Source organism: Miscanthus floridulus, chromosome 3, assembly GCF_019320115.1.
Source record: "Miscanthus floridulus cultivar M001 chromosome 3, ASM1932011v1, whole genome shotgun sequence".
NCBI classification, from domain to species: domain Eukaryota; kingdom Viridiplantae; phylum Streptophyta; class Magnoliopsida; order Poales; family Poaceae; genus Miscanthus; species Miscanthus floridulus.
The window spans coordinates 105,933,325-105,944,668 of NC_089582.1; the positions used below are offsets into that span (position 1 = coordinate 105,933,325).

The 11,344-nt window shown below is 43.9% G+C and overlaps 1 protein-coding gene across 4 annotated transcripts; it reads left to right on the forward strand.

Moving 5' to 3' along the window:
• The first annotated feature begins 3,599 nt into the window (after nucleotides 1–3,599).
• LOC136542014 (uncharacterized) lies at nucleotides 3,600–9,481 on the forward strand. Of its 4 annotated transcripts, none has more exons than XM_066534243.1 (8): nucleotides 3,600–3,988; nucleotides 4,557–4,638; nucleotides 4,745–4,867; nucleotides 4,953–5,741; nucleotides 6,038–6,389; nucleotides 6,613–6,694; nucleotides 6,832–7,083; nucleotides 8,693–9,481. In XM_066534243.1, the coding sequence occupies exons 1-7, from the start codon at nucleotides 3,791–3,793 to the stop codon at nucleotides 7,060–7,062; spliced, it is 1,857 nt and encodes a 618-aa protein (XP_066390340.1). In that variant the 5' UTR covers nucleotides 3,600–3,790; the 3' UTR covers nucleotides 7,063–7,083; nucleotides 8,693–9,481. The 4 variants fall into 4 exon arrangements, with proteins under 4 accessions (XP_066390340.1, XP_066390341.1, XP_066390342.1 ...); XM_066534244.1 differs by having other exon boundaries at nucleotides 6,832–7,067; XM_066534245.1 differs by lacking the exon at nucleotides 8,693–9,481 and having other exon boundaries at nucleotides 4,754–4,867; nucleotides 6,832–7,328.
• The last annotated feature ends 1,863 nt before the right edge of the window (nucleotides 9,482–11,344 follow it).

An 11,344-nucleotide genomic window follows, 5' to 3' on the forward strand; every position in this document is an offset into this window, starting at 1 on the left:
GGCACGAATAGGGATCTCCACAGGCCTGGACGTGCCCTCCACGGACCACGGCGGCGGCGAACTCCAAGTCCTTCACGATGGCCTCCTGCGCCTGCCACGTTGTTGCACGCGACTCCGTTGAGTGGGATCTCGGCGGTGTCGGTCTTCTTCACCTCGGTCGCTGGCTCACGCAAAACTCATGGGCTAAAGGGCGCGGGCTCTAAGCCCCGGCCGCCGCGGCCACCCGTTGCATGCGATCTCTTCCTCGGAGGGGCGCACCTCGTCCGTGAACTCGCGCGCGGCCGCCAACGCCGAGGTGAGCCATAGCAGCGAGAAGTTTGTCACAGGGGAGGTGGTGATGGTGTTGTGGACAGTGGAGCGGGAGATGGAGGTCGCAGGCGGGGGTGGTCGCCGCATCGGCGTGCTGGGACCGCGGGCGAGCGTGGCTGCTCCCCCTCGCGCGCAGGCCACGCCGTGGGTGCGTACTCGCACACCGCAGGAGAGCTCGGTCTGACGGAGGAGACGTGGACTTGACGTCCGTATGTCTTGCCGTAGGCATACATGCCTGACAGTGGGCCTTGTACGTGCCAGCCGTAGAAAATGGCAGGGATACGGGAGATGAAATTGTAATGGCAAATCTTCGAATAGTTGAATTATAATGGTGTTTTTCAGAACTTGAAGAATTGTAACGGCCTGTATCAAAGATAACACTTTTTTTCGTCGGTCTCCAGGGAGAATATTACCGATGGGAAAAAGAAGAGGCTTCCGGAAGGACCTGGAAACTTCCAGCATTCGTTAGAGGGAAATAGCAGGAGAGGAGACGACAAAAATGCTACACGGTAACAGTAAGTTTCCGTCCGTACATCTACAAACGTGTAAAAAAATATCCTCGCTTTCAAAAAATCAGCGACTTTTAATTTTGATCAAATATATTTAACAAAATATTAATATTTATGGTACATAATTAGTATCATTAGGTAGATCGTTGAATATACTTTTATAGTAAATTTATTTGGAGATATAAATGTTGCACATATTTTCTATAAACCTAATTAAAGTTGGGAAAGTTTGATCAGCACTATTCTCATAGCGACTCTTTTTCTGAGAAGAATGGAGTATATCTTTATTTATTTATTTATCTATTTGTTTATTTATTATAGATCTTAGGAACCTTCGTGTTCATGCGCGCAACCAACGAGATGCCGGCGGCAACGATATATCCCGAGTTCCATGACATGTTCGATGAACCGTACCAGTTCAAAAAATATGGCATCTGTCGGCAGGTTGCCCACGATTGATAAAATGAACGGCATTGTCCAATCACCATGATCAGTGAACCTGACTGTAGGAATGGGGTGACCTTCTTGGCCACTCCAGAAATCGCCCACTACCTCACGTCATTTCCATGTGCGAGCTAGCGGTGGCTCAGGAAGCCCTGGCCCCTGGGGCACGGACGCACGGTGGCGCAGCCGCGGGGCCAGGGGCAGCCGGGCAGGGGGACCGCGCGCGCGTCGGCCTCTACCTGCCACCGACTCCACCGCTCGGCCGTCGTCGTCTTGCGGCGTTGTCATCTAAATATGACCATCACTTGTCGATGCCAGTGCAGGGTGGCAACTACCTGCCCAACCGTTTGAGATAAGCGCCAATGCGTCATCTTAATCGTGGCGAGTAAACGGTTGATCGGGTCATCGTGATGTACCGATGGTTTGGACTTTGCTTAGCGTTTATAGAGACCGAAATGTCATAGGCTGACGCATCAAACTTTGTTTTGCCTAGACTGCTATACTGACACACTGACTGCTGTCTTTCACACAAAAATCTCGCGGTAAAGAGCTGTTAACAACTCCCTCCCTCCGCAAATCCATTCTCGCTCTTCAAAAAGTCAAATGATTTAAAATTTAACCAAAGTCAAATAGAAAAGTACTACATTTATAACACAAGATAAGTAGAATTAAATTAAATAATTAATTATAAAATATATGTTGTAGTAAACCTAGTTGGAAACATAAAATTTACTATAAACTTGGTCAAAGTTTAACTTGCACGAATTTTATAGTTGCATCTTTTTAGTGACGGAGTAAGTACTATCGGGTATCAACAATACCGGTCAGCAAATAAGCAGGATACGAACTACGGAGGACACTGTCACATTGAAATGCAGGACTAGGACGGGAGTGTTCGGCCGGTGGTAAAGCCGCTGGTGCTGATTTGTATGACTGATTTTTTTAGAGAAAAATACAGTACCATGGCTTATAAGCCAGCAAATAAGCTGGCTGAAATGACCAGCCGAGCACTCCTGTTGTTTGGTTAATTGCTACACCGACTTCAAAGTTCGTCATGGCCGTTGTTCTGTTACCTAGGACCACGAGCCTAGCCAAAAAATCTAGTTATGGGTATCTGAAGAGGTGTGTGTGCACAGAGTCAGTCGTGCCCGCACACCTTCACTTCTTCCTACATCTACTTTCCCCCTCCTCCCATCACCATCACACCTGGCTTCGATGGCGCCAACGCCATCTCCATCATCAGTGTCGCTAAATCAAAGACAATTTCTCCTTCTTTGGCCGAGCGCTCTCGCCTTCACCACCTCCCACCGGCTCTAGAGGTGCTTCGTCGCCGCCCTCGTCCACCACCAACGCTAATCCAAGCTATCATCTTCCTCTAAAATGAACGTCTCCGTCGCCAGCATCGTCCAACCAACCTCTTTCACTGCCTGGCGAGTGGCGCCCCTGCCACCCCACGCGCCGCTGCTGTCTCAACTACTACCACCACGGTCAACTTCCTCCCCAAACATCCCACTACAAGCGAAGAGCACAAAGTCCCCAACCTAAAACCGTAACCCCACGACTCACGCCGGTCATCAAATTTGAGAGAGAGACGCGATGGAGAGTGAGAAAGACCAGAAGTTAACCACACATCGCATTGTGAGCATCCATGTAGATAAAATTCAAATCGCACACAAACAAGTTTTTCCGTTTAAAGTAACTATAAACAACTTGTCGCGTCAAATATTTTCTTGCATCTCCTTGATGACAAATATTTTTTTGTTGTCAACAGGTCTCTCTCGAATTCTTTTGGTGTTGCTCCAGTTTGTATCAGATTGTTTACCACTGCTTTAGTAGCCTGTAATATGAGCAACGAGCATTCTTCAGTAACTGTACTTTGTATCAGATTGTTTACCCCTGCTTTAGTAGTCTGTAATATGAGCTACGAGCATTCTTCAGTAACTGTACCGTGTAATTCTTTTTTCGTGACAAAACACGTACCACGTAGGGTCCATATATAGCAGGTTCATGAAAAAAAAAGAAACTACGCTCTGTTTATTTAGACTTGTTTAGCTAATAAGTCATAGCAAAAAAATATTATTGGTTGATTTTGTATAAGAAAGAAATATTATTCATTGACAAAAAAAAAATAGGGTTTATAAGCCCAACAAATAAAAGCGAACAGGTGTCCTCGGCAACCAAACAGGTCCAATCACCGTGGCCACTGCACAGCACCAGCAGTCCAGCACCGGCACGGACGTGGGCGCCGCTCCAGGTCGGAAGCTGTCAGTCGAGCGCATCGTCACGCACGCACGCGACATTCTTGAAGCTCACCTCACCTCACCGGCTCACCGCACCCCGTGTCAGTCTCCCACTCTCCCTCCTCGAGATGCCGTTCCTGCCTCCACGTCGCAGTCCGCCCCAGCGACCTCTATTAAACGGCAACACCTCATGCTGCCCCCGCTGCCACACCCCCCGCTTATCATGCGCTGGCGAAGGCGATTGAGCGAGTTCAGCGGCTAAAAGATTTCAGTTTTATTTCCGGGAGAATGCGGGGTGGCGGCGGTGCTTCCGGGCGTGCGTTTCGGGGCGTGGTGAAGGAGGAAGAAGAGGCGGTGGTTTCGGCGCCGGAGCGGCCAATGCAGCGGCGGCGGAGGAGGTGGGGAGCGGAGGTGGACGACGGCTACTCGCCGAGCTCCACGGGCGGCGGCGGGAGCAGCTGCTGCGATTCCTTCGGCTGTGACTCGGTTGGTCCTGGACTCCTGGTCCTTCTTTGCAAAGCTTCTTGCCCTTTCTTTATCATGCTTTCATTTTGATGGCCCATGGACGAATCTGCTTTTTGCTTGGCATCAAAATGTGCATGCATTGAGCGCCATGGGGAATGGAAACATTTTTGAGCTGGCATTCACCTTTTGGAGTGAAAAGATTGAATCTTCAGCACTTGGACGTGATCACAGATGGAAAAGATTTAGTTCTTCACTAGCTTAGCTGGTGGCAGTCATGGCGCCATGCCGATCTAGGTTGCCTATGGCCTGTCTCAGCCTCTCAGGTGACCGCAACCCTTTCACAGAGAACGAATGGTACAGGATGAATTTGTTATCAGCGAAGTAGACAAAGTAGGAGGGCCCGGAAATTTTTTGACTTGAGCTATAGGCATCATCATCACCATCTTAGATCTAAATAGCAACAAAAAGGAGGGTGTTTTTTTTTTCCTGACAAGAAAAAACGAGCGCCATTGGATTCTCTTCACCTTTTGTTCCCTTTTTTCTGAGATCTACTTTTAATCACTGAGGCTATGATGATGGTTGCCTGCAGCCTTTGGCCGGGTTCGTGCGCCCAGATGGTGACCCAGATACAGATCTGGAGACAGATGGGCTGGCCACTTCCCCCTCCAGTGGTAAGCACAACACGCTGTAACCAGCCCAGAGTTTGGATCCTTACTAGTGTCTCAATCGGTCTGAGAGCAACCTGACCGCCCTTTAAAACGAGCTAGTGTTGTTAAGCTTCTGCAGCCTTTACCGAGCGGCAGGACGACGAAGCGGTGGAGGTGCTGTGCGGGGTGAAGGAAGAGGAGTGGGCTCAGGTACAAGAACCGGCCAAGAATCCGGCAGGCCGTGCCACCCCAGGTACTGTATTAATTTTGAGTCTTGCAATCGGTTGAGTTGTGCGGGGTTGCCGATTTTGTATGCTTGTATGTATGTTGTTCGACAGAATGCCACAACCAGCGGTACCAGACGGAGGCTGCTGTTCTTTTGCATGGTAGGAAGGGGTCGAAACAGCGGCCGGCCTCACTTGACCTCGGTAGCCCTGGGTACCATGGAGCCACGTTTTCTCCAAGTTTCGTGATTGGTGGGGTGGGGTTGATGAACAAAGGACTTGGAGCATCACTCATCAGGTCAGACGTGCTTCATAGTCCTGGGACGCCGAACTATCCGCGGCACCGTGCATCTGTGTTGGGGTGCCAGAAAGGGTGGAGCTCTGAGAGAGTTCCGCATCCTTCTAAAGGAAGTAGGAGATACCCAGGAAGCAACATGGCATTTCCTTACAGCAATGGGAGGACATTGCCCTCGAAATGGGAGGATGCAGAGAGGTGGATCTTCAGTCCCAATTCCAGCGACGCACTTGGAAGAACTACGGTTGCTCATGCTCGGCGACCAAAGTCTAAAAGTGGCCCCCTGGGGCCTCCAGGAAGGATTGGTGGACAGTATTCATCTGTTTCTTCGGTGTCATTGCTTGATAGTGGGAGAGCTGGGCCTATTACAGCAAATTCACCTTTCGTGGCAGGAGTACTGATGCCGGAACATGTTTGTGGAGGAAAAAATACAAATGGAACCTATTCAGGTAGACCAATTGGTGACGAAATCAGCATTGGAAGAGGAGTCAAGATTTGTCCACTGAATGGTGGGTCTCTTCCTATTCGAACTTCCAGAGTTCGCCAGCGATTAGATTATGCAGTCGAATCATCCGCTTCATTGCCTAGCACGCAAGAATCTATCCAAGGTATTTAGAAATTGTTTCCTGTGCACAGAGTACATATCCATCATTATTTTTAATTCTAGCCAATTATTTAGTGTTAAAATTTGGTTTAGTAGAATTAACAAAGCACAAAACACTTTGTTTGAGTTATGATCTATATTTGTTGAAGTATAGAAGGCATTGTGAAATCCCGCATGAATTGCATTATAAAACCAGTTTTTTTGCAGTAATAAGTTGAAAGCTATTTACCTTAAGCTGTGCAGCAGATCTTTATAGAAAGTTATCATAATCTGCTGCCTCTTTGTTGTTGTCTTGTTCAGACGAGCAGGTTGAAGTCACAGAAGATTCAGCTTCTATTGTCTCTATAATTTCTAGGAAAGATGCTGCAACCCAGACCAGCCCAGAGCTAAGTAGGTCCTCTTCGCCCAACAATAGACCAACATTTAATGGTTCCCTGTCAACAGAACAAGTGAAAGATAGCGGGAGCTGTTCCTCAGATCTTGATATCAGGGATGTTCAGATGGATGATCGAGTGACTCTGACTAGGTGGTCAAAGAAAAATGTAACACGGTCATCTAACAAGAATTCAACAAACATAATAGAGTGGAAGGAAAAGACAGTGGAATCAAAATCTCCGTCCTGGGGCTTTGCCGAAGCGAAGTGCATATCTAAGTAAGAGAGATCACAGATCACTACATATTCAATTATTTTCCTTCTTGAAGCCAAATTTCCTAATATTTTTTATCTTATGCGTCATGAGATCTCTGTCATGCTTGTGTGTTCTAACTTCTAAATGTGTCCAAGCCCTAACCATTTCTCAAGATTTTTCTAAATTTTCAATATATATTTACACCAACAAATTGTGAAAGCTGACAAGTCTCTACAATGTTATAAGGAATGATAGAGAGGACACAAAAATTACTGCATGGGAGAATATTCAAAAAGCAAAAGCTGAGGCAGCAATTCAGAAGTTAGTGGTATGTTCTTTGCTCTATTTTGAACTGTATTGCACTATTTTTAACTGAATTGATGCTAGGATTGTTTGCAGGACATTTTATTTATATCTAATGTATCTAGTTGACCCTGAATTGTACCCACACTTCTATGATATCAGATTAAGCTCGAGAAGAGAAGATCTTCTTCGCTGGATAAGATTTTGAACACCCTCAAGTCTGCTCAAAGAAAAGCCCAGGTGATGCGTGAGCGTGAGCGTGAGCATGAGCGTGATGCAGTAACAGCAAACCAAGATGGAAAAGGCTCTAGGAAGGCAAAAAAGAGAGCCCAGCTTAGCAAGAATGGCCAAATCAGTTCGCTGAGTGGCTGCTTCACTTGCCATGCTTTCTGATACATGTAATTCTAAAATTTAGTAAGTTGCCGTCAGACTGTTAATGTGCATTGAATGTATTTTTGTATTGAATTTTCAAGTAACTTATTCCCAATTAGGATAGGACTACATCAAGGGTCAGCTTTGGGCCCTTATTTGTTTGCTTTAGTGATGGATGAGGTCACAAGGGACATACAAGGGGATATCCCTTGGTGTATGCTTTTCGCGGACGATATAGTGCTAGTTGATGAAAGCCGGACAGGAGTGAATCAGAAACGGGAGTTATGGCGGGAGACTTTGGAGTTCAAAGGTTTTAGACTTAGTAGAACTAAAACTGAGTATATGAGATGTGACTTCGACACTACTACTCGGGAGGAGGAAGATGTTAGTTTGGAAGGTTAAGTAGTGCCTAGGAAGGATACCTTTCGATATTTAGGATCAATGCTACAGAGGGACGGGGATATTGATGAAGATGTTAGCCATAGAATCAAAGCAGGGTGGATGAAGTGGCGGCAAGCGTCTGGTGTCCTATGTGACAAAAGGGTACCACAGAAGCTAAAAGGCAAGTTTTATAGGACGGCGATTAGACCTGCTATGTTGTATGGTGCAGAATGTTGGCCTACGAAAAGACGACATATTCAGCAGCTAAGTGTCACGGAAATGCGTATGTTGCGTTGGATTTGCGGTCATAGAAGAAGGGATCGAGTTCGGAACGATGATATACGTGAGAGATTAGGGGTAGCGCCAATTGAAGAAAAGCTTGTCCAACACCAGTTGAGATGGTTTGAACATGTGCAACGGAGACCTCCAGATGCACCGGTGCATAGTGGAATCCTAAGTCAGGATAGTAATGTGAAGAGAGGCAGAAGAAGACCGAAGTTGACTTGGGTAGAGGCAATAAAAGGAGACTTGAAAGGATGGAATATACCCAAAGACTTAGCCTTAGATAGGAGTGCTTGGAAGACAGCTATTCACGTGCCTGAACCTTAATTGCTTCTGTTGGGTTTCAACTCTAGTCTACCCCAACTTGTTTAGGACTTAAAGGCTTTGTTGTTGTTGTTGTTGTTGTTGTTGTTGTTGTAATTTTCAAGTAACTTGATGTTCTGTTCCTTGAAGCAGCAGCATCTATACCACTCTTTCTATTACACCAGGCAATACAGTGGCATGTTGACAACAACAAAATTACCACCAACCTTTTGTCACTTTAGTAGACTCATATCTGCATGGTGTTCAAAATTGTTGTAGCCGATGTGAACTCATCATGGTTATTTTCACATCTTGCAGATTGTGCTAAAACTGCTCTATTGATGTACACATATTTTTTATAATTATTCCCATATAAGCCACCCAATTTGTTACATTTGTTGAACTTTCTGTACGACACATTACATTGATCAGCTCCTTCAGATTTGTAGATTCTTTTAAGGATATATACTGTTCATTATATTTGCAAATTGCAATGCAGGTCTTGAGGTTGTAAGTGTTCAATAATATACTTTCATCTGTTAATGACTTCTCCGTAAATATAAAGACAGATTTTAAGCCTGTTAGTGTTACTTGTGGTCAAATGCCTGGGTATTTCAGCACCAATTTCATTTCCTACAACTGCCAACTTGTTTATGCTTTTAACATCAAGACACTTTCTGTGCAGGAATCAGGATCTGAGAAATTCCTTCGTATTCCCTACACCTTCATGTTCAGAGATCCATCACATGTCAGTACATAATATCGATAATCCTGCAGCTGGAAATCACAGACTCGGATCTTTCCAAGATGCTAGCTGCAGGCCTCAGCTGCTATGATAGGGACAATGCAATATCTACAGTGCTGCTCTGTGTTAGTTTCGATTCTGCCAAGGGAACAAAGAAAATGGAGCACGAAGGAAAGGAGGAACGGTTCTGCCTACACCCCATGTGCCCGGTTGATGCCTCCTTTATCATTGTGCCATTACCTGGCCTGCCTTGTAGCTAGGCACTGTCTGTGAGGCTCTGATGGCGATCTTGTGGCCAAAGCTGTATCGATCATACTATGTGCAATTCCATTCCAAGAGACAGCAAAATCTTCAGGTACGAAGAGAAAGCATGGCCTGCTTGACTGCTTGTGCGTGTGACTATGTGAGTACCATGCTGGGTACTGGAAGGGAACCACGCCCTTTGTTTCTTTTGTTTGGTATACAATGCTTTTACGAACATGCCATGGTACCATGGTGGTGACTACTTGCATTTGCTTTTCAGCAGCGTCGGTGTGTGCCTCTTTTAGGAAACTGAGATGTTGGTTTGGCCTGGAAACTTAGGAATATCTTCACATATATATCTACATATGGCCATATGGGGATGAAAAATATGATCATCACTACGCTAGGCATTACATCCTTTTTTTTTAAAAAAAATGATTTGTTGTGGGTGTCAATGATCAATGCTACAGAGAGACGGGGATATTGATGAAGATGTTAGCCATAGAATTAAAGCAGGGTGGATGAAGTGGCGTCAAGCATCTGGTGTCCTATGTGACAAAAAGTTACTACAGAAGCTAAAAGGCATGTTTTATAGGACTACGATTAGACCTGTTATGTTGTATGGTGCAGAATGTTGGCCTACGAAAAGACGACATGTTCAATAGATAAGTGTCGCGGAAATGTATATATTGCGTTGGATTTGCGGTTATACAAGAAGGGATAGAGTTCAAAACGATGATATACGTGATGGATTAGGGATAGCACCAATTGAAGAAAAGCTTGTCCAACACCGGTTGAGATGGTTTGAATATGTCCAACGAAGATCTCCAGTGGCACAGGTGCTTAGTGGAATCCTAAGCCAGGATAGTAACGTGAAGAGAGACAGAGGAAGATCAAAATTGACTTGGGTAGAGCCAATAAAAGGAGACTTGAAAGGATGGAATATATCTAAAGACTTAGTCTTAGATAGGAGTGCTTGGAAAACAGCTATTTACGTGTTTGAACCTTGATTGCTCTGTTGGGTTTTAACTTTAACTTATCCAATTTATTTGGGACTTAAAGACTTTGTCGTTATTGTTGTTGATTTGTTGTGGGTGCCATTTTACTGCAGTTATTCATCTGTAATGTTAGTGGCCTTTTTAACATGTTCTTCACTTGCTTGGCTTGCATATTTTACATTATCTTTGAGTGGACCATTTGGTCGGATAGGATAAGATACCTTTAAGTCACTACGCTAGTTTGCTGTGCACTTCTGCGTTTCTTTCTTTTCCCGCTTGTGCTGCTACGTGCATGTAGGTGTTGTTGACTGCTGGCGTTTCCGTATTTGATGTGTGCATATATTAAATTAATCTGTATTTTTGTTCTCTTCAATGCCTGTTGCCTGGATCTGATATTCTTTCGACATTCAATGCTATCTGATATATCTCTATCAACATTGACCGACTGTTTTTTTTTTACAACAGCATTGACCGACTTTGGAGTTTGGATAGAAACTTATGGGTCCTTTTCGATGTGAAGTTTCAAACACGGTTTAGAAAAACTAGCCCATTAATCTTAATCTATATGCTCTTACGTGGGCTACCAAATTTAAGATCATTTATTTATGGTCAATCTTTTTTGAACAAGTTTCATGGTAAATTTGGGCCACCACTAATCAAAAGTTCTTATTTTTCTTCTCTCATTTACTTATAACACAATATCTGCATAGATATCACATGTTCTGTCCAGTAGCAGTAGATTTTAGCTACCAATTATTGTATGTGTTTTTCTGTACTCATTTATATATAGTTTTTTCACCTCACACCGCTCCTTTGTATGTCTGAAATATGTTTAAAAGAAACATTTAGCTTGAGATATGTAAAATCTTGCTAGAATTCATCGGATTCTCAATCCTAATCTTACTTTGAGTTATTCATATATCAAATTACTAATCATGTATATGGGGTCCCCAAGTATACTTTAAGTTTTTCCATCTAATAATAATAGCAAAAATGGGTAAGTTGGATGCTCAATTAATGATAGTCTTATTTTCAATAATGATGTGATTTAGTTAAAAAAAATAGAGGTATTTAGATTGCTTTTCATAATAACACATATGGGTGTTATATAGATTATTTTTATAATGGCAACGTTAATTTAGAAACAAATTAGATACAACTAGTCCATTAACCCGTGCTCTCGCACGGGCTAGAATTTTAAAAGATGTACTATTAATATACTTGATCAATAAAACAATACTATTAAATTGTATATTTTTTGTTTATTTTGTATAAGAGAGACATAATAGATACTTTATAATCTATATCTAATGATCATAAACTTATTAATTAATTTTTTGTTAGAGACTGA

Excerpts from the sequence above, each read along its gene's own strand:
- LOC136542014 (XM_066534243.1), top strand. The coding sequence starts at position 3,791 with ATGCGGGGTGGCGGCGGTGCTTCCGGGCGTGCGTTTCGGGGCGTGGTG. Across the intron at positions 6,390-6,612 it reads GAAGCGAAGTGCATATCTAA|GAATGATAGAGAGGACACAA; the intron begins GTAAGAGAGATC and ends CAATGTTATAAG. Across the intron at positions 6,695-6,831 it reads CAGCAATTCAGAAGTTAGTG|ATTAAGCTCGAGAAGAGAAG; the intron begins GTATGTTCTTTG and ends CTATGATATCAG.